This window comes from Cervus canadensis, chromosome 17, assembly GCF_019320065.1.
Source record: "Cervus canadensis isolate Bull #8, Minnesota chromosome 17, ASM1932006v1, whole genome shotgun sequence".
NCBI classification, from domain to species: domain Eukaryota; kingdom Metazoa; phylum Chordata; class Mammalia; order Artiodactyla; family Cervidae; genus Cervus; species Cervus canadensis.
The window spans coordinates 21,117,823-21,141,631 of NC_057402.1; the positions used below are offsets into that span (position 1 = coordinate 21,117,823).

General features: G+C 37.0%; 1 protein-coding gene across 1 annotated transcript in view; it reads right to left on the reverse strand.

Annotated features, from left to right (window-relative positions):
• Positions 1-23,809, reverse strand: part of TTC6 (tetratricopeptide repeat domain 6) — a 175,590-nt gene that overhangs the window by 76,780 nt on the left and 75,001 nt on the right. The window contains exons 6-8 of the mRNA XM_043490117.1: positions 18,240-18,381; positions 7,897-8,001; positions 1,473-1,565 (exon numbers count right to left, since the gene is read on the reverse strand). Coding sequence (XP_043346052.1) covers positions 1,473-1,565; positions 7,897-8,001; positions 18,240-18,381 — 340 coding nt within the window. The remainder of the gene's footprint in view (positions 1-1,472; positions 1,566-7,896; positions 8,002-18,239; positions 18,382-23,809) is intronic.

The following is a 23,809-nucleotide window of genomic DNA, read 5'->3' on the forward strand; positions in this document are numbered from 1 at the left end:
GAGAGCACAGGAGAGGCGGAGGTCAGTTCAGAATGAGAAGGAACCTGGATTGTCCAGCTAGAAGAGGTACCATTAGGGCCAGGCTGTGAAAGGTAGTGACATTTTCACTGCGAGACTGAGAATGGGTTGAGCACATGCCAGGCCAACGGAATAGCCTAAACAAGCACAGAGAAGTGTCTAAGTGCTGGGATGTTAGTCCTCAAGGACTCTGGTGCAAGCAGAGAACAGAGTACATGGACGTTACATGGAAGCAGAGGCACAAGGGGTGGTAAGACAGAAAACATAGCCGAGGCCACATTACGAGGCTTAGATAAGCACTCTGACTTTGATAGGTGATGTTATTCAGTTTGTTGAGATTGAGTGGTGTAATTATACCTGTGTTTTAAGAATATTGCAAGGGGCAACAGGGAGGTTAGATTAGAAACAGCTATTAAAAACAGGAATACCTGACAGGTTAGGTACCAGTAATGCTACTACAATAGTCCATACATTCCAAACTAGAAAGTGTTATTTATTGGTTCAATTAATTTTTATGTGATGGTCACTGTTCTAGGTGCTGTTGATAAAAAACAAGAACAATATGACAACCATATCATTCAGACTGATGAGAAATAAAATGCTCAAACATACATGAGGACAAATATTTAATAAGAAATAGTTATATATATTAAAATAGCAAAAGTGACCTACATTAAATAGAAACATTACCCCCAAAAAATATATCACCTGACTGTATGGGGAATACAGAAAGAGGCATACAACCATATTAAACCTAGTGTAATTGACTAGAATAGGGATCTGATTTATCCCAGGTTAATAAGACTCTCTACTCTGTGGCACTCAGCATCCTAAGATATCATCAAGGGGAGTAAAGGGCTGGAGGCCTAAAGGAAAGAAAAATAAAACCATTTCCTCTTAGTCCCTCATAAAGTTCAGGATATTTATTAAGCCAGTGATATAAATTTCATACTTGTCTTCTTCCCTCAATCGCTATCTCTTTTCTCTCCAACTGTGCTTATTATTTATTTTACTTAGATACACTTTAGTGACTATAAAATCATGGGCACAAGTCCAGTCACCACTTAGAGAATTCAGTGTTACTCTGTTTCATAGCCATAAACAATCACCTCCCCTCATTTGGTAAAAAGATTCATAAACATGTTCCTTTGATCACTTAAGACCTGGGCAAGCAGTGACGAATGATGGAAAAACCAGACATTTTAGGAATTTCAGTAAAACTCACAGCAGATATCCTACTACTGATTAGTAAATAACATATTCTGAGTGTCATAAAGACAGCATATTGGAAAAAGAGGAAATATGTCCTTCACAAACATTCTGGCGAATGCACTGAGGCATTTCCCAGAATGAGAAAGCGTCAAGAAATTACTTCTGAAATCACTAGAAATAATATCTAAACTCTAGGAAGACAGGGACACCAACCCATAATTCAGACTAAAAATTATACTTACCCTGGAACTTTTCCTATACTGATTTAAAGTAATGATACTTTCCTTGCTTTCAGACACAAATTTCTCAATTAAAATTCTGCTTGTTTGTGCACTCTGTGATAAAAGATAACAGTTTTAAACTATATAGTAGAATACTTTTAATTCAGAGCCTATGATTACTGTTGCTACATACTAAAATGTTATTACCAAAACAGCAATACACAGGAAAGTATAATTCTAGGAAAAAAAACCATAGATCAAAGTCCAGCTGCAGCCTTAGTATTTGGCTAAAACCCACAATATGGCTTTGGTGTTGGACCTTAGCCAAACTGATAAATCTACATTATTTCTGATATTCTTGGACTCAGGACAATCAATGATCCTGTGACCTCATAGAGTGTTGTTGAATCTCTTCAGCATATCAACCTCAGGATTATGAACAAAACATGCCATTTAGAGTTATTATCAATATGTGACTATTCACTGACAAATACAAGCAAACATTCTAAATATTAACTGGAATGAAAATTTCCTTAAATGCTTTAGAGTTTGAATTGTATCAGTCAGTTAGATGATATATCTATTTACTGCTGCAACGTAAACTGCTGCAACAGTTATGATTATTATTAAATGTGCTACTTCTCTATCTTGTAACCAGTGATTTGGCTATAAAGAAACAACTCGAAGATCTAAGTTCCATAGGATTCATGGTGAAATAAATCATGCTGCTGCTTTGTTTGATGAAATTTTTATATCTCAACTAGCATTTTAAAAATTTTAAATATTTATTCAGTAGAAAATGAACTTTTAAAAGTATGATATAATTATTACTGAGAATGAAACAGATACGGAGAAGGCAATGACTATTTTAGTTATCATCAGTATTGAATTTTTGGTCATCCTCTCTGCTGTATTGTTGGAAAACAGTTATAGCACAATGCCATGTAAGAGAATTACTGGACATTGCAGAAAGACACCTGGTCACTTTCATCATTATTCTTCAAAGATAAATTATCTGATGCACAAGTATTTTGGAATTATTTGGCCATATGCTTACACAAAATATTCAAATATGGTGGAATAGCAGCTATTACACTTTAAAAGAATGCTTTTAACAATAACAAAGACAAAAACCCTAACACTGTATTTTATATCAAAACAGCAGAACTAACAATCAATGGCTGCTTTGTATAAAGACAACGTGGTTCATATGTTGGAACCTATCAGTATATTGCTCATACTAGCATGCTTTGAGAGGGCAATTACAGTAGTGCTTACATATATATGATGTAAAAATTCTGCTCTATTACAGGAATATTGCTAAAATTAGTATGGTGCAATAAAAGCTGGGATGTAGGTGGAAATGGAAACAGTTTTGCTACCTTAAAAGTCAGTTATGACTTCCACTTTTAGTTATGGCAGGCTAGGTAATTCTAGGAGATCAAACCAGTCAATTCTAAAGGAAATCAGCCCTGAATATTCATTGGAAGGACTGATGCTGAAGCTCCAATACTTTGGCTATCTGATTTGAAAAGCTGACTCATTGGAAAAGACCCTGATGCTGGGAAAGATTGAGGGCAGGAGGAGAAGGGTGCAACAGAGGATGGTTGGATGGCATCACTGACTCAATGGACATGAGTTTCAGCAAACTCTGGGAGACAGTGAAGGACAGGGAAGCCTGACACACTACAGTCCATGGAGTCGCAAAGAGTTGAACACAATTTAGCGACTGAACAATGAACAGCAACAAGCAATTCTTCTGAGAACTAGAAAGCATGTATTATGACAAAGATAATCTTCAAAGCTGTATGACAAAACCCACTGAAAAAGTAAATAAATAAATAAATAAAGGAAAAAAAAATCTTCAAAGCATCAGAGCTAATAATATGATGAAGAGATACTGGGCAAAAAAATATAGGAAAATCAAAAAACCTGAAAAGGTAAACCCAGTATCAAAGGTGCTTTTGTTCGCAAAATGTTTGCCAAAACAGTTGCAAATCTGAGCTTCATATTTGCAACTTTAAGGGTCAAGGATGACAGACAGGCAAGCCCAGAGTCTCCCTGAAGTATGGAAACTGATTTTATATATATATAATACACAGGTATCCAAGGCTACAAGGATATTACAGGGTTATACCCTAAGATTAGGAATGAATGGATGTAAATCAACATTTGTGTAGACTTGCAGCATAGGCTCTGTATATGTTCAAAGAAACTCAAGCCTCAACCTCAATTTTAGGTTGAATGATACAGATCTCAGGTTCTGACAAAAAGTTTTTTCTAGAGGAAGAACAGCCATCCTAGGTCTCAAATATTTACTAAAAATAATGTTCTAAATACAATGATAAACATTTAAAGACAAGTACACAAAGATACAAAACACCAGAATGTAATAGAGAAAACAGATAACTTCTAAAAAGAATATAAAACCAAATTGAAACATGCAGAAAACAAGTTAAACAGTATTATTAGACACAACTGAAGAATTTATGAACCTGAACTATAAGACAGATCAGAAGAAATTGTACAGGATCCAGTATCAAACACGTTATTAAAGGCCCAGAAAACAAAGGACAGAATAGACAGAGGCAAAATGTGAAGAAACAGTAACTAAAAAATTTCCATAGCTGATGAAAGATAGCAAACCACAGATTCAAAGATCCCAATCATTCCAAAATATAATAAATAAGAAGAAATCTACAACTAGACACACCATACTGAAATTGCATGGAAGAAAAAAGAACAGCTTAAAAGTAAAAGGGGAGAGGCAGAGAATTTATTCTCAAAGGGTTCTTTGATTTGTTATCAAAGAACCTTCAGAGGGTTCATATTTAACAATCAATTCTCAACAGCAATAGTGGACACCAGAAAACTGTGAGACATCATTTGTGTGCTAAAAATAAGTATCTGCAATAATATTATCACAAAGTAAAATATCCCTCAAGCATGAAGTAATATAAAGGCATTTAAAACAAAGAAAAAACAGAATTTTTACCAACTGTAGACCTCCTATTTCCCTTAAAGCAAATTCTAAAAGATATATTCTAGCAGAAGGCAAAATGATTCCAGACAGAAAGGTCTGAGATGCTTGAAAAGTAGAAAGGAAAAAAGAGAGAGATAAATTCATGGGTAAAATCTAAGGATTATTGCATAAAATGATAAGAACAACGTCTTCTGAATTTTAAAAGATAAGGATCTAAAAATGTATCAAAGTAAGAGCACATTAAATCAAGAAAGAGTAAATGGAATAACAAGTTTTCAAATAATTGCAGTTTCCTGGAAGAGTATAAAGGTATTGATTAATATTAGATATTGATAAGTTAAACATGTATGTTCTAGGGAGACCACCATAGGAATAAGAAACAGTATACATAACTTCCAAAACAGGGATGATAAAATACAATTTATCCAAATAGTTAAAATAAAAATAAAATCAGAATATATTATACTCAGACTACTGAAATTTTTTTAAAAGGAATAACAAAAAAGACAAATTTAAGAAAAGAAATAAAAAGAATATAAAACAAACAAAAGGCAATATCTAGCTTATGAATTTGCAGGCGAAGAAGGGGACTGCAACATTTTGGCAAATTTGCTATGTAATTAGTACTAAATCTATCATTGTACAATTAAGTTTCATTTTGATCTCTGGGCTACTGCTAACAATTAAAACTTTGTAAATTCTTCATTTTATAATGGAAGTATCTGTTTTTTAGAACAATTGAGTAAATTGCTTAGTTTGTCCAAATTTTAAAAAAAAAGGCAGCATCTACAAAAAACAAAAATCAAATGGCAGGATAAAACAAAAAACACCAATAATCATAATATATGTAAATAGGTAACATTTGCTTTTTAAAAATGAGGCACACAGATCTTTGTATCTAAATGAATTTCCCATTCAAAGGAAACACCAGTCTTTGAACAAAGGTCTGATTCCAGTTCTAGTGAATGGAAAGTGTCCTGGGCCCTCCTTCTGTACCAGAAAGTCCTGCTGGATCTTTGTCCTTTGGTCACTGGTTTGAACAATCACCAAGAGCAATTTATTTTTGAACTAGCTTTGTAATGTGTCACTCCATTTTCAACAGTTCTAACCAAACTTCTTAAAATTGCTGCTATTTTTATTTCTGTTCAGACAATTCTGCCTACTCTCAATTCCTTATATCCACACTTTTATACACATAAAGACAGAAAAATATGTGTCCATGCTTTATAAACACACAGTTTAGATAACACTATACTAATATCATAGATTCCTCTATTCTGTCAGTTCATTTAGAAGCAGATGCTACCAATGGAGGATTAAGAGAGAAGGAGCAGTAGGCAGCGTTTGCCTTCAGATCATGATCCAACAACTGTGGAAGGGGAAGAGAGATTTTTATTCTTAAATTGATGTGTAGATTTACAATGTTGTGTTAGTTTCAGATGTATAGCACAGTGACTCAGATACTGTTGTTTAATCACTAAGTCATGTCTGACCCCATGGACTGTAGCCCACCAGGCTCCTCAGTTCATGGGATTTTCCAGGCAAGGATAATGGAGTGGGTTGCCATTTCTTTCTCCAGGGAATCTTCCCTAGCCAGGGACTGAACACATGTCTCCTGCACTGTCAGGCAGATTCTTTCTTTACCATTGAGCCACCAGAGAAGCCCATAATCATACATCAAAAACCTTGCTAAAAAAATATTAAATGGATGGTTTTACACTAGTATAAGTAATTTGATGAGTAGAAAATAAAGCATCTGTACTTGAAAATAAATGGAAAAAGATCCCTGAAAAAAAATACTAAATTCACTTCTAGAAAATTTATTCTCGGGGAAAAAAAATTCCCCAAGTATCATTAGAAATGGTAAAGAAAATAATGGAAATTTAGAAATGGAGATTAAAACTAAAGAGAGACTCCATACAAACTCTGCATATAAACTTATAAATTTCAACTGAATAGATGGCTTTTTGTAAGAATATATGTTACCAATGGACTTGAGAAAAAATATTAAGCAAGAGTAACCCAAGAATTAAAAAATAAAAGGCTTTAATTGTCAAAAATTACCTTCCCAAATAGCTCAAATGTTCCTAGACAGTGAATTCTTCCACACTTTCAAGATTATTCCTATGTTCTTTTAATTCCAGAGTATTAAAAAAATGAAATGCTAACCAATTAACTTTATAAAGCAAAAATAACCATGATAAGAGTCCAAAAAAAAAATCCTACATACATATTTCACTCATTAGCATATGTTTTTAAAAAACAATTAAAATATTGCCTAACAGAATTCAATATAATATTTAAGAATAATACATCATAATTAAGTAATGCAAGGAATGTAAAGATGTTTCAATATCAACACTGATGTTGATGACCCCATTTCAAGCAAAGGCATAAATGAACAGAATTTCTTTAATTTTATGTCTGACTTATCCTATTACCCTGGTTGTTCTTTCCCTATGATTAATTTTTTTGTATTCTTTTCTCGTATATGTGTTATCAGTAATCTATCTAGGATCCTATGCAAATAAAATGATTCTAAATACCATTAAAACTTTATGTACAACAATGTTCATCACAGAATTATTTTAAGAGGAAAATATAAGTAGGAAGAAGAAAAGGGGGAAAGGAGAAAAAAAGGAAGAGGAGGAAGAAGAAAAAGAACTTTTAACAATGAAAGAGAGTGGACCAAACAGTGGACAGTAATTGTCTTGAGGGAGAAAAATAATAGACTCTTTTGGTTTTCCTCTCTTGATTTTTCTACTTTGAGACTCCATGGACTGTAGCCCACCAGGCTCCTCTGTCCATGGAATTCTCCAGGCAAGAACACTGGAGTGGGTTGCCATTTGCTTCTTCAGGGGATCTTCCCAACCCAGGGACTGAACCCGGGTATCCTGCATTGCAGGCAGATTCTTTACCACTTGAGCCACCAGGGAAGCCCTTTAAAATAAGCAGTGTAACATAAAATGTTAAACACCTTTAGGGAAGAAGAAAATAGACTAATAATTTTATTAGGTAGTTTTAAACTTTTTTAAACAATAACTAAAAATTCACTTTTAAAAGCAAATGAGCATATCATAAAGATCTTCTAAACAGCCCAAGATGCTTTATACCTGGTCAGTCAAATAATTCTTTCAGAAAGAAAAGAGAATATTCTTCTTGACTAGCTAAAGTAACATGGATAAGTCCAATCATTTTCTTAGAAATATACCTATAATGTACATGTATAAGTGTACACATAGTCATAAGCTTATAAGTATATGCGTATATATGTACACACATACAATATATATATAATAATTATTTATTATATGCATACTTTCTATAGTGCCATCCAATCATTCAGTTATTGCAGTCTTTACTGACAATTTACATAATAACTTCCAGTAAAATTTAATATCATAATTAATTATACAGTTTAATTAGTAAACAACAATAGAGAAAAGTCATTCTGCATTTTACCTCATATTTTGGATATACAGTTTCCTTCATGACAGATATTGGAACAGAGAATTTGGGTGAAGTTAGATTCCAAAACAACTTTGTAACTCCTGGATAAGCAGACACCTTTGAAAATAACATAAAAAGCTGTTAGAAGCTAATAAATAGCCCCAAGGATAAACACTCAAGCTCCTATCAAAATTAGTTCTAGTTCCTGAGAAAATGAGGTGATTGGTTCCACAGTCTCTGAAAACCTGGGAAAGACAATTGATCATACCTATAAGATTAGCAAAAATAAAAAGTCAGCTGTTTCAAGTGATGCCGAGGATGTGGGAAACTAGTAAAATCACACCAGAGGCAAACTGGTCATTTCTAAAATAAGAGCAAATGTAGAATAGAAAATGTACATGCCACACAATCCAACAATTTCACTTCTAGCTATACAGTCTAAGGAAATTCTTTCACATATGCATGAGGAGATATATACAAGGATGTTAATACAGCACATGAAATAGCAAAAACATAGCCCAATCTAAATGTCAATTAATAAACAGATGAATAAAATGTAGTATATTCATTTAACTAAACACTGTAAAGACATTCTAACACAAACATTATCAACCATAGATGGATCTTAATAGCATACTATTTAACAATAAAATAAGCATGATTTAGAAAGATACCTACAAAGTCACATCATTTATATAAATGTTCCTAGAACACACAGAACTACAGGATTTATTGTTTAGGGTCACAAGTACACCTAAGAAAGTAAAAAATCATGGAGTGGGGAACAAAACACAATTGTAACAGTAACCGTCCTTGGGTAAAAAGGAAGAGAAATGGAATTAAGAAGTACAAGAGGACTTAATCTGTTCTTTAAATGTCTTTTTAAAAAACTGAAACAAGTATGACAAAATGTTAATTACAAACACACATGTAGTCTTGTGTTCATTAGTTTGGTTTCTGTATTTGTTTCTTTTAACTCTTTCCAAATAAAAGTTGAAATTTTTAAAAAATTATTTGGGAGGTCAAGAGGAATCCCACAATGAAATGTGGAATATAATGAAACAAGCTAATTCTATTATAAATATATGAAACAATCTCAATGAATGGGGGAAGAAAAAAATTGCTGACCTTAGTAACTTTGGAAATGAGTAAAGTATATAACACTAAAGGCAAAAGAAACTGTACATAGTGCTACACTTTAGTTGATAAGGTTATTTTCCATAAGAATATGGGTAAATAATTCTGATATTTCTATACTGGAATTGAATAATCAGGTAAATGGATGGAGTGTGGGGGCAACCAGGTTTGTCACTAACTATTGGGAGTTTAAAGATCAGCAGGGGAGGAGGTTAGAATGACCTATGCGGTTGTGAATTAGAGGTGGAGACATCAGTATGAACTCATGAATAGCTTAAGTTAGACAGAGATGGTTACATATAGAACTATCACTATGTGCATTTATTATATTTATTATGCACATTAAAATATGTGTATTTATAGGAAGGAGTTAGAATACAGACATGTATTTGTGTGAGCTGAGAAGGCCTAGAAGCAGCAAAGACCTGGTGGTAATAAGCACATGCAAAGGCCAGATTTTAGTTTCTAATTACATTCTCCAATTAAGGGAACTGAGGCTTCCTGTGGAAATGGCTGATTCTGTGGACTGGCACAGGAAATAAGCAAGATGAGCCTGGAACATCTGTACTGCCAGTAATTAAATGTTAAAAAAAATTCCACAGTGATAGGGTCTGTCAAAGGGACATAGGAGACAACTGAAAGAGCTCTCAGTGACCAAAGCTCAAACAGTCTTAGCAAAATAATAATAAATAGTATTAAACTCGGGCTTCCCAGGTGGCTCAGCAGTAAAGAATTTGCCTGCAATGGAGGAGACTTAGGAGACACCAGTTCAGTCCTTGAGTGGAGATCTCCTGCAGAATGGCATGGTAACCCACTTCAGCACTCTTGCCTGGTGAACCCCATGAACAGAGGAGCCTGATGGGCTACGATCCATAGAGTCACAAAGGGTCAGACACGACCGAAGCGACTGAGCACAACTCCAAGTACAAACATCTATGAGTCTTACTGATACAAGCACGTGACTGAATAAATAAATGGGAAGAAGAGGCATCCTGTCCCGGTGAAACCAAATTAGTTTTTACAGATAATCTGCCCTCAAGGAGATGGAGCATAGCTCTTCATTTCTTAAGTTTTGGCTATATATATAGCAACTTCTTTCCAGACTACAGTGTGGAAAGGGAGCAAAAAAGAAAAACGTCACAGTGAAGAAATCTGGCAGACACTGCCTCAGCCAGACAATTAAGGTCAGCATCAACAATGCTAAGTCACACTGGTAATATGTACTCTGGATATGATATGATGAAAATGGCACCTTACTTCAGTGGTCTTCCTCCCAAAATCACATAACACACAATCAAATCAAAATAACATCATGTGAGACTTTCCTAGTGGTCCAGTGGTTAAGGATCATCTTGCAATGCAGGGGATGCTGGCTGAGGAACTAAGATCCCACATGCCACAGAGCAACTAAGTCCATACGCTATCACTAAGACCAGAGGCGGCCAAATAAAATTATAGATATTTGGGGAATAGTCTACAAAATACCTGACAGTACTCCCCCAAACTGTCAAGGTCGTCAAAACAAGGAAGCCCCAGAAACTATCACAGCTGAGAGAAGCCTAAGGAGACATGGCAACTACATGTAATGTGGTATCCACTTCTATCCTGGAATAGAAAAAGGACATTACCTTAAACTAAGGAAATCCAAATGAAGCATGGATCTTAATTAATCACAAAGTATAAATATTGGTTCATTGGTTTTAACAAATGTATCATACTGCTGTCAGATGTACTGGTAGTTTTCTAGGGCTACTGTAGCAAATTACCATTGGATGGCTTAAAACAACAGAAATTAATTCTCTGAGTTCTGGAAACAAAGTCCAAAATCAAAATGTTGAGAGGGCCATGCTCCCTCTGAATGCCATAGAGAATTCTGTCTTGCTGCTTCCTAGCTTCTAGTGGTTGCCAGCCACCCCTGGCATTCCTTGACTTGCAGCGGCATTGCTCCAATTTGCTTCTAGCAGCTCGTGGCGTTCTTCCCTGTGTGTCTATGTGTTCACAGGGTTTTCTCCTCTTATAAGGACAGTCATATTGAATTTAGATATGTAGAGCTTACCCTAAATCCAAGATGATCTCATCACAAGATTCTTAATTATATCTGCAAAGACTCTATTTCCAAATAAGGTCACATTCACAGGTATTGTGGGTTAGGATCTGGATATATCTTCTGCGTGTGGAGAGGGAAATGGCAACCCACTCCAGGATTCTTGCCTGGAGAATTCCATGGACAGAGAAGCCTGGTGGGCTACAGTCTATGGTGTCGCAGAGAGTCAGACACAACTGAGCGACTGAGCACATATCTCTTGGGGGCCACTATTTACCCATCATTATTGTATTAATATAATAATAGGGGAACAGCCTATGGGAAATCTCCATACTGTCTTTGTAATTTTTCTGGAAGTCTAAAACTATTCTAAAAAATAGAGTCTACTATCAATAAAATAATAATAATAAAACAAACAATAAAAGAAAAAAATTTTTAAATAGTTGGAAGTGAAAAAACTAATCAGGCATTCATGACAAGTTTGAAGAATTGTGAGTTTTTTAAATTATAGCTGTTTTGAGTCCATGGTATTCCTGGTAATTATGTTTTCCTTAACTTTCACTAACTCTGAGTAATACTTAATTGGACCAAACATTTTCCCCAACAAGAATAGTGGCTTCCCTGGTAGCTCAGGTGGTAAAGAATTTGCCTGCAATACAGGAGACCACAGTTCAATCCCCGGGTCAGGAAAATCCCCTGGAGAAGGGAATGGTTACCCACTCCAGTACTCTCGCCTGGAGAATTCCATGGACAGAGGAGACTGGCGGGCTACAGTCCGTGGAGTCACAAAGAATTGGACACAACTGAGCGACTAAGCATGCACACACCCATGAAATCTTAACAGAATTCCCTGGTGGCTCAGCAGTGAAGACCCTGCCTGCAATGCAGGAGACTCGGGTTCGATCCCTGGGTCAGGAAGATCCCCTGGAGGAGGACATGGCAACCCACTCTAGTACTCTTGCCTAGAGAACCCCATGGACAGAGGAGCTTGCTAGGCTGCAGTCAGACACGTCTGAAGCGATAAGGAGCAGCAGCATGAGACCTTACCAGTCGCCATCTCCTGAGCATGGCTGTTACACAGACTTTGAGAGTAATATCCAAAGACCCAAACACAGTAAACAAAGATTCACAATTATAAGCTGATACTGAGTCTTCACCACTTTTATTTCTCAACTAGATCACATTTCTTCTCTACGAACAGAGTATTTATTTAGAGAAAGGTAGATGGTTTCAGATGCTAGGTTCATTTGTCTACCATAGAAATTCAAAATTGTTTCCATCTCACTCATCCTCTGTTTGGTGGACACACTGCATCCCTTTATTCTGTATAGACCTAGAGCCAGGAATTCCTTGATAAAAGATGAAAAAACTCTTCCAAAATCAGTTGAAAATTCTTCTTCCAAAGATCACCTAGAAATTAAGATTTCAGATATTCAAATGATATATCACATACAATGTGGTAAACCTTTCCTTGTAGTAGATAGACTTTCAGCAGCTTGAGCATCTAGAATAAAATTATTCCCCTAGAAGAAAGTAATATACAAGCCTCTAAATGGAAAGAAAGAAAAATCTATCACTAAACAGCACTATTTTGTTCTCAAGGAAAAGCACCCATGCACTTTCAGGAGAGATTTGTCAAATTAAACTAGCAAAGAAACACTCATCATGATATACTGGTTTCCCCAACAATCCTCAGAACTTTCTAAGAGGAAATCAGGACAACAGAAGCAGCCAGATTGGTGGCTGTTAGAACTTGACTGCACAGCAAACTGAATTACTAACTATAATTTAGTAATTATAGAGCAGGGCTTCCCTGGTAGCTCAGATGGTAAATAATCTGCCTACACTTTAGAAGACCCAGGTTCAGTCCCTGGGTTGGGAAGATCCCTGGAGACAGGAATGGCAACCCATTCCAATATGCTAGCCTGGAGAATTCCATGGACAGACGAGCCCGGTGGACTACAGTCCATGGGGTCGCAAAGAGTCAGACACGACTGAGTGACTAACATACATACACACACACAACTATAAAGCAAGCTAGGTTAATTAGTTTAACAGCACCTGCACAGCCTCTAAGGTTACTATGTATATTACAACCCAATTCAATAACCACGTTTGTACTAAAGACCCAATGGTTTCAGATTTCAAATGCAACAAACATTTTTAGCTGTACAAATGATCATTTAATACATATTCCTTTTAACTAAGTTTAATTTTTTAGCACTGATCCAACAACCATAATTTTTATTAAGAAATAATACAGAGACTATCTTTTACCCAGTTTACCTCAAAGGTAAACTTGCAAAACTGTGGTACAGAATCACAAACAAAACACTGACATTGATATAGTTAAGATATAGAACATTTTCATCACCATAAGTGATCCCATGTTGTCTTTTATAGACACACTCCACTCATTCCCACCCCCCAATCCTGAAACCCTGGAAAGCCCTAATCTGTTCTGCATTTCTGTAATTTTGTAATTTCATAAATGTTATATAAGAATATCATCCAGTGTGTAATGTTTTGGAATTGGTTTTTTCCAGCATAATTCTCTGAAGATTTATCCTTATAGTTTATGTATTCATTCTGCAACATGCTTAATAGTATTGATAGCTGCATGTTTATTTTGATTTTTTAACTGTCAAACTATTTCAGGGGTCTGAGAAGGGAGTTTTGTAGGCCTTTACTTTCCTTAACATGATAGAGCTATTCAAATTATCTATTAATATTTCATATTGAGTGAGTTGTGGTAGTTTGTGTTTTTTTGAGGAACTGCTCTATTTTGTCTAAGTTGTCAAATTTATGTGTGTAGAGTTGTTTATACTGTTTATAGGGTTCTTGAGGCAAGAATACTGGAATTGCTTATATAAATTGCTTATATTAACAACTAGAGTTGCTTATAGTATCACCTTACTAGTCTTTTGAAGTCTGTAGGGTCTGTAGTGATATCTGTTTCATTTTTAATATTAGTAATTTGTGTCTTTTCTCTTTCGTGTCAGTTTTGTAGAGATCAATTTTTTGTAAAACTATTTTGTCTCAGTGATTTTTCTCTATTGTTTTCATGTTTTCAACTTCAGTGATTTCTGCTCTTATTCTTTCCCACTGCTTGCTTTGGGTTTATTTCGCTCTTTTTCTACGTTCTTGCAGTGGGAGCTTAAATTATTGATTGGAGACCTCTCTTTTTTAATCGTAAGCATTTAGCGTTATAATTTTCCCTCTTGGCATTATCTCCGTTCCATAAATTATGGTATGTTGTATTTTTATTTTAATTCAGTTTAATTGGTTTTCAAAGTACTTTTTAAAATCCCTTGAGATGTCCTCTTTAACCCATGAATTGATTATACCTCTATTGTTTAAACTCCAACAGTTTGGAGATTTTTCTGTTATCTATGTTATTGATATCTAGTTTGATTTTATTATGGATTTATCTTGGTATATCTTCTGCAGGAACTCAAAAAGAATAAGTATTCTGCTCTGATTTGGTGTAGTGTTCTGTACATTTCAATTAGATCCTGTTAGTTGATAACAGTCATTGATTTTTCTGTATCCCTGCTGATTTTCTAGTGTTCCACCAACTATTTAGAGAGGGGCATTGAAGTTTCCAATTGTAATTGTGGAATTGCCTATTTCTCCTTTCAGTTCACCAGCTTTTGCTTCACATATTTTACAATTCTGCTGTTTTGTGCACATGCTTTTTAAGAGTACTATGTCTTCCTGGCAGGTTGACATTTTTGTCATAATGTAATCCCCTTCTCTGTCTCTAGCTGTCTTTGCTGGGAGGTCTACTTTATCTGATATTAACATAGTCAAAAAAAAAAACCATAGTCACTCCTACTTCTCTTTGATTAATGTTTGTATGGCTTATCTGTTTTATTCTTTTACTTGCAGCCTCTCTAAATCATTACATATGAAGTCAGTTACTTGCAGATAGTAAATAGTTGGGTCATTTCTTTTAATCTACTCTGAATTCCCTGTCACTTAATTGGTGTATTTAGACCAATAATATATTTAAGTTAGGAATTTCATCTGTCATTTCATTTTTTGTTTTCTGCTTGTTCTCTCTGGTTTCTCTTGTTTCTCTGTTTTCTTTTCCCTGCTTTCCTTTTACATGGACATATTTTAGAATTCCACTTTTATTAATCTGTGGTGTTTATGAATATGTCTCTGTATAGATTTTTAGTTTTGCTCTAGGTGTTATGTTATATAAACATAACTTATCAAAGTCTACTGATGTCTGCACTTACCAGTTCAAGGGTATGTAAACCTACCTTCTTTTACGTCTCCTTTCTCCATTTATAATAGAGTTGTCTTAAACATTTCCTCTGTATACATTTAATGGCATGGTAATTTTTGCTTTAACCGACAGACATAATTTAGAAAACTCAAAAGGAGGAGGAAAATCCTTTATTGCATTTACTTACATTTTTGCTTTACTTGTTTTTGTTCCTTCCAGATATTCCAAGATTTCATCTTTCATCATTTAAGAACATCCTCCAGACTTTCTTTCAGGGTAAGTCTGTTGGGTGACTAATTCCCTTACTTTCCTTTCATCTGGAAATGTCTGGATTCCCCTTCATTCCTGAAGGATATCTTCTCTGGATATATAGGACTCAGGGCATACCGTTCTTTCCTTTCAGCATTTGAAAAATGTTCTGCCACTTACTTCTGGCCTCCATGGTTTCTGATGAGAAATCCATTATCACTCAAACTGTTTTTCTCCTGTAGGTAACATATGGTTTCTCTCTTGCTGCTTTCAAGATTCTTTTCTTTGTCATTAGGTTTCAGAAGTTTGACTATTAAGTGACTTGGTTCATATTTCTTTGGACTTCTCCTGCTTGGAGTTTGCTCAGATTCCTCAATATGCAGGTTTAAGTCTCACTAAAATGGGGAAGTGTCCAGTCATTATTTCTTCCTAAACATTTTCAGGCACCCCTCTTCTTTTTCTTCTCCTTCCAGGACTGTGATAACACAAATGTTAGATCTTTTACTTTAGTCCCACAATTAACAGACTCCTGAGGATCTGTTAATTTTTTTTTCTTTATCTATTTCTCTTGGTTGCTCAGATTAGATAAATTCTACTGTTTTATCTTCAACTTCACTTCCTATCTCCTCCATTCTACTTTTGAGCCCATCTGCCAAGCATTTTACTTTGGTTATTAAATTTTTTCAATTCTTAGAATATCTTCAGTTTCTTTACTAAGTATCTTCAATGTTTTTTACTAAGATCTTCTATTTCCTTTCTAAATCTTCCTATTGAAAAAAAATTTTTTTCAAGTGTGTTCATAATTATCACTGAAGCATTTTTAGGATGATGGCTTTAAAATCATTGTCAGACAATTCTAACAATTCTGTCATCTAAATGATAGCATCTATTGATTACCTTCTTATATTCAGTTTGAGACTTTCCTAGTTCTTGGGGTGGATTAGTAATTTTCAATTGAAATTTGGATACTTTGCTATGAAATTCTGGATCTTATTTAAACCTTCCGTTCCAGCCGACACTCTGCTGGGCCTCCTCTGATACCACCGCAGTGGGGAGAGAGAGAAGTGGCTCATTACTACTAGGTGGGGATGCAAGTCCAGGATCCCCATGTGGTCTCAACTGACACCATAGAAGGGAAACCTCATGACCACTCTACCAAAACGAAAGTCCGAGCCCCACATGGCCTTCCTCAACACCACACGGTCAGAGGCGTGACAGTGCCTTCTCGTACTCTGTGGCACTAGTGGTAAAGAATCTGTCTGCCAATGCAGGAGATGCAAGAGATGCTGGTTCAATCTCTGGGTTGGGAGGATCCCCTGGAAAAGGGAATGGCAACCCACTCCAGTATTCTTGCCTGGAGCATCCCAAGGACAGAGGAAACGGGCAGGCTACAGTCCCTGGGGTCCCAAAGAGTCAGACACAACTGAGCATACACACTACATACTTTGGCAAGAGTAAAAGTCTAGTTTTCCTACAAGACCTTTGCTGCTAGAAGTGAGGGAAGGACCAGAGCCACCATTTTTTCTGTGATGTTTGGCTGGGGTAGTTATTGTTTAAATATTTTGTTATTGTTTAAATTTTGTTATAGTTATTGTTTAAATAACTATTGTGTTGTGCTAGGCTGCCCCTTTCCCGGTTCTTCGGCTAGAAAGAGTAGGCTTTGTTTGGACTTTTTTGTGTCTTTACCTAATTTTCTTTCCAGGTTACCAGGTTTTTTTAACTTGAAATTATAAAAAGGATTTATCAAAGGATACACAAGGCAAAAAAGGAAACTCAAGGAACTAACTTGCCACCGTGTCATTTCTTGGATCCCAAAGTTCCTAATTAGAGTCTCAGTCTCTCCACCTTTCAGATCTGTCCTGTTTGTAACACCCAGGTTTTTACTTGTACTTCGCAGGAACAATAGGAAAAAGAACTTCCCACTGCATCATTCACAGAAGTGGAAGTCTCACAACTAAGTTTCAAGAAACTACCTCTTGTATGTGTGTTAAGTTGCTCAGTCATGTACAACTCTTTGCAACTCCATGGACTGTAGTCTACCAGGCTCCTCTGTCCATCAGATTCTCCAGGCAAGAATACTGGAGTGGGCTGCCATTTCCTCCACCAGTGGATCTTCCCAACCTAGAGCTCAAACCCATGTCTCTTATGTCTCCTGCATTGCCAGGCAGGTTCTTTACCAACTGTGCCACCTAGGAAGCATATTATCAAACAAGAATATCCATAATTATGTTTAAAGGCTATTAAAATAATCTCTCCTTTTTCAACTACATATCTGCATGAAGCCAGAATTTTCCTCATATAGTTCAGTCAAAACAACTTATCACAAAATTGAATGCAGAAGCAAGCATAAGAATCCAGCTGTCATCTATTAAGCCAAGCATTAGAGATTTGCAAAAAATACAACTCCAGTTTTACACTACTTCTTTGCTTTAAAAAATATAACCATTTTTCATAAAAAATATAGCATGTTAACATGTATGATTTTAGTACTATTATTTTTCATTTAGAAAATAAACATTTTAGCATTTTCCCAGTTTTAACTTCCAACACTGCAAATGTCAATAGATAAGCCACATAAATAATTATTGAAGTCCTCAATAATTTTTAAGAATGTAAAAAAGGGTCCTGAAACCAAAAAGATTGACAGTCTATGAGATAGAGAAAACTAATATTAAAGGAAGCTCTTACTTCCTCTCCAAAGAGTTGTAACTGTGGTTTGTGAGCACTCTGGCCAGTTCCTGGTATCAGTTCAGGTAGTATCCCTGGTCTTGTTGGAACAACAGCAACATGTTCCTGACTGACATCCTTAACAGGAGCTCCGTGCAGTATTCTACAGTGTGAAAAAAATTTTTTAAGTCATTGATAAAGCAACAGGTATTTACTCTCACTTTATATCTCTATGAAATAAACACAGTGACATTTGATATCTACACTAAATGAGACTTCCCTGGTGGCTCAGCTGGTAAAGAATCCACCTGCCAATGCAGAAGACACAAGAGATGCAAGAGATACAGATTCGATTCCTGGGTCAGAAAGATCCCCTGGAGAAGGGAATGGCTACTCACTCCAGTATTTTTGCCTATAGAATTCCATGGACAGAGGAGCCTGGAGGGCTACAGTCCATGAGGTCACAATCAGTTGGACACAACTGAGTGCACATGCATGCATGCATCTATGCTAAATAGATATTGTGCAGAAGTCAGATAATTCAAAATGGGTAATGACTCAAAAATAACTTATGTTTGCTTCTGAATGTATTTTAGTAGTAACATTTTGGTGGTTTTGTTTTATAATATAGTAATAATAAATTCACTCTATGAAAGTCTCATTACAAGAGAGGTTAAAAGTTCTCTACCTTCTGATTCCTAACCTGCTCCCCACTCCAAGCTCATGGGAAATGGTTTCATTTCTTAGCCCAAGGCAAAGCATCAGCCTAAGCAGAACTGCCTGCTCACATTAACGTTTTTCTTTCTTGATTCATATCTTGCCAGGATGAACAGAAAACTGTTATGGCATTAGGTCTTTACTTCTGGGCTACCAACTATATATAGGGCTTCCATAGCAGCTCAGAATGTCTTCCCTGTAGCTCAAAAGGTAAAGAATCTGCCTGCCAATGAAGGAAATGTGGGCTCGATCCTTGGGTTGGGAAGATCCCCTGGAGAAATAAATGGCAACCCACTCCAGTAATCTTGCCCGGAGAATCCTATGGACAGAGGAGCCTGGTAGACTACAGTCCATGGGGTCGCAAAAGAGTCAGGCACAACTTAGCAACTTAACAACAACTAACTATATATATGTAAGAAGAATATACATAGGAGGTTTAAAACTTATCAACAAAAGCCTGAATTAAACCAAGAGATGAGGGAAATCAAAATCTGAAGGCAAAATGTGTCATTAATGACTGACTTACAGATGGCTTGAAATAACATTAATTTTTGTATTGTAACACTGTGCAAAATATGTAAAATGAATATAAAGTGGAACTACACTGACTATAGCCATATTTCAATTTCACTTGAAAGTGGAGCCAATGTTCCCCAAATGTTTTGGTATACCATTACATGAACAATCACTTCAGAGCCACCAAATGTGAAAACAAAGCATACACACACCACACTGACTGCACTTAACAATATGCTGAAATCCTCGGATTCTATCATATTAAACCAGCTCTTAAAAATCAGGCCCACCCAAAGCTAGGCTGGAGGAGACAGAGCTTTGCCAAAATAGGTTCATGGGGAAAAAAGCTTCCTATCTCACCCAGTTAAATATCTGAATTCAAAGAGAAGATAAAGCTCAAGTCCCAGCACAGTGGCTTACGGCACTCTGTCATTCAACATCCAATCCAATATGCTTTCCCAAACTGCTGAGGATGGAGAGGTGACGACTCTCCTGCAGCCAGTGTCTGAGATATGTCTTAGGATCTACTAACCAGATGCACTCACACACAATCTAGAAGAAGGCTCTCATGTTCCCACTGGCAAGCAGTCGTGGCAACACTGAGTTCTTCTGTAGCAGCCTTCCGGTTACATCTTTTATGCGTAGACTTTTTTGCCAGTGAATGTTTCAAACAGACATGGCGTATCTCCAGAGTCAAAAGCTGTGGCAGGAGAAGCCACATGATCGCTGAGTCTCAGCTAAAGTGGTATGTTGCCAAGGTTGGCCTCCAGCTTTCCCACCTTCCTGACTCTTACCAGAAGGAGCAGCAGGCACGGAAGCCAGTTAAACGTGCTACATGAGTCATCTCTGGAAAGTCCAGCCTGCCGACAGCCCATTCTTCCAATCTTTCCATTGATTTTTCAAGCATCATATTCCCATTACCAGATTCCTTTATGCTTAAAATAGCTAAAAATGTTCCTATTTTCTGCAACTGGATCCTCACTGATATATCCAGCAAAAACAAAAGAGTGGGATATTGCCTTGTCTAGAATAATGAGCCAAGAGAGTACATGCATGAAGATCAGGGAGGAGAGGGGTGACTTAAGAAGCTACCTTGAGGCACTGCTATATTTTTATCTGGCCCTAAGCCAAAGCTTTTGACTGTGTGGACCAAAACAACTCTGGAAAATTCTTAAAGAGTTGGGAATACCAGACCACCTGACCTGCCTCTTAAGAAATCTGTATGCAGTTAGAACTGGACATGGAGCAACAGACTGGTTCCAAATCGGGAAACAAGTATGTCAAGGCTATATATTGTCACCCTGCTTATTTAACTTATATGCAGAGTACATCATGAGAAACACTGGGCTGAATGAAGCACAAGCTGGAATCAAGATTGCAGGGAGAAATATTAATAACCTCAGATATGCAGATGACACCATCCTTATGGCAGAAAGCAAAGTACTAAAGAGCCTCTTGATGAAAGTGAAAGAGGAGAGTGAAAAAGTTGGCTTAAAGCTCAACATTCAGAAAACTAAGATCATGGCATCTGGTCCCATCACTTCATGGGAAATAGATGGGAAAACAGTGCAAACAGTGACAGACTTATTTTGGGGGGCTCCAAAATCACTGTAGATGGTGACTGCAGCCATGAAATTAAAAGATGCTTGCTCCTTGGAAGAAAAGTTATGACCAACCAAGACAGCATATTAAAAAGCAGAGATATTAGTTTGCCAACAAAGGTCCAACTAGTCAAAGCTATGGTTTTTCCAGTAGTCATGTACAGATGTGAGAGTTGGACTATAAAGAAAGCTGAGCACCAAAGAATTGATGCTTTTGAACTGTGGTGTTGGAAAAGACTCCTAAGAGTCCCTTGGACTGCAAGGAGATCCAACCAGTCCATCCTAAAGGAAATCAGTCCTGAGTATTCTTTGGAAGGACAAATGCTAAAGCTGAAACTCCAATACTTTGGCCACCTGATGTGAAGAACTGACTCATCTGAAAAGACCCTGAATGCTGGGAAAGATTGAAGGCAGGAGGAGAAGCAGATGACAGAGGATGAGATGGTTGGATGGCATCACTGACTCAATGGACATGAGTTTGAGTAAACTCCGGGAGTTGCGATGGACAGGGAGGCCTGGCGTGCTGCAGTCCATGAGGTCACAAAGAGTCGGACACAACTGAGCGATTAAACCGAACTGAACTGAAGCCAAAAACAAAGTGGTCAGGATCATTTACATATTACTGTCTTTTCATATCCCAAATGTGCATCAAAAAAAAAAAAAAAAGAAGAACGAACGAAATTCTGATTAGTTGGAAGGAAAGTGAAAGAGGTCATTGGGCATTTTAGAGTGCATAGTTAGCTCTGGTAATTATGAACTTGGGATCTTAGTGGAAAGTCTACCCAAGGTTAGCAATTATTCCTGTCTGACAAAAATGAATCATTTGTTTTGAAATTTTTGTCTGAATTTTCCTTGCTTCCTTCTTAATTTCCAGAGAAAAGAACCAATCTTTCTGAGAGATCCCCCCTTTGGAGATCACCACTATCTCAGTGGTTCAGACTGAAAACCTCTTCATCTCCAACCTCTCCCTCATCCCAGCAGTAATCACTAGTCCTGACTCTTCTCCCTCCAGTGTTTCTCCATCCTGTTGCATTCTTCTCTCAACTGAGTCCTGTGATAACATCTTTGCTGTCCCTCACCTCCAAACTTTCCCTCCTCTAATCCATGCTACAGACTGGTACCAAAGTTATTGTCAGTTACCCTCTTCCAAATATTTTAATGGCTACACACACACACAAGCTTCTGGGCCTGGCTGTTAGGGTCCTCCACACCTGGGCATCACCTACTTTACCAATTCTACTTCCCTCCCCAATACCCAGCCCAATCTTTCACTGTGAAAAAGATGCTCTAGATTACTCTAGGTGTTGCAGGAGAAGCAGGAAAACTGAACTACAATAACTACAATACAATGCGGCTATGAAAACACTGAAAATAAGACTGAGGTCTCAACTATTCCATGGGGCCTTTACAAATGTCCCTCTGCCCAGCAAAAATTCATCTCTGCCTCCCTAGTTTCCCGGTGCATTTGATCTGCAATTTCATTATAGAATATGCTGCATTTTGTTCTGTGTGTTTTTCACAGCAGATTACAGGATAGCTGGGGTAGGGGAAGACTGATTCTTATTCATTTCCTGTCTCCCATGAATATAGTAGATACTGAATACGTACTGTTTAACACTGGGCTTGAAAAATCCCACAGCCAAAGCCAGCCCAGACCCTGTCCTGAGAAACTGAGAATCATGGGTTGGCATGATGTACTCCACTGATTCTCAAGGGGTATTCGCTAACCAGCATCATTAGCACCACATAGGAACTTGTTAGAAATTAAAATTCTTGAGTCCCATCAAAAGGTCTGGGGAGAAGCCCTGCCTTCTGTGTTTTAACCAGCCCTACAGTTAATTCTGATGCACGGTGAAGTCTGAGGAGCACTGATAAACTGCAGTCTTTCCCAACAGTCTCATCACAAGAATATTCTGGGATGCTAGTCAGATCTATAGTTCCCCAGATACCTCCTCTGGAGATTCTAGTTCAGTTGGTTTGGGATAGAGTCCAAGATCACTTAAACACTTCAGGTGGTCCTTATCCTCAGGAGAAGCCTAGAAAGCACTGTTACAGTGAGAAGAGCTAGCCTTTGGAATGAAGTTAAAAACCAGGATTTTAGCTTTAGTTTGGCCACTTGATGTGCTGTGTTGGGTAAGTCATTTTCTTCTTAAGGCTCCGTTTCCTCATCTGTGAATGGCAACAGTGATGGGATCTTTCAGCATCTAATGCTTAAAAATAATATATGTGACAAGTTTGCACTAAGTTCAGAAAAATACATTAAGTAGTTGATATTACAATCATTTTTGTTATTATGACCGAGAGGACTGAATGAAGCAAACAAGCCTATCTCTCTCAGAGCGAGTTAAAGCTCGTTCCCGGTCAACACTGATCTCCCATGGGGCCAGAGATATAAAATGGTTTTCTTATTACAAGTTAAAAGAAGTTTGGAGAACATTTGCTCTAGGCTGTGAGCACTCTTAAAAATCTTCACCCACATCTTTTGTGACTTACATAAAAGTGACTGCAGGCTCCATCCGGTGATGCATGGAGGGTTCTCCCTCCAGCGACCCTCTCCCCTCCCTGGTGCGACTCTAACAACGGAGAAGTTACACATCACATCCTCCCTGTCCCTTCCTCAGGAAATTCATTGTGCTCCTTGGGGTACTAAGCCTGGGGAGCATTCACAGGATAAAGCTCACAGCCACTTTTATGCAGCTCAGTGATGTGTTCAGAGATAGTTTTAGCGTTCATGTAAAAAGTCTTGTCAAAGTAATA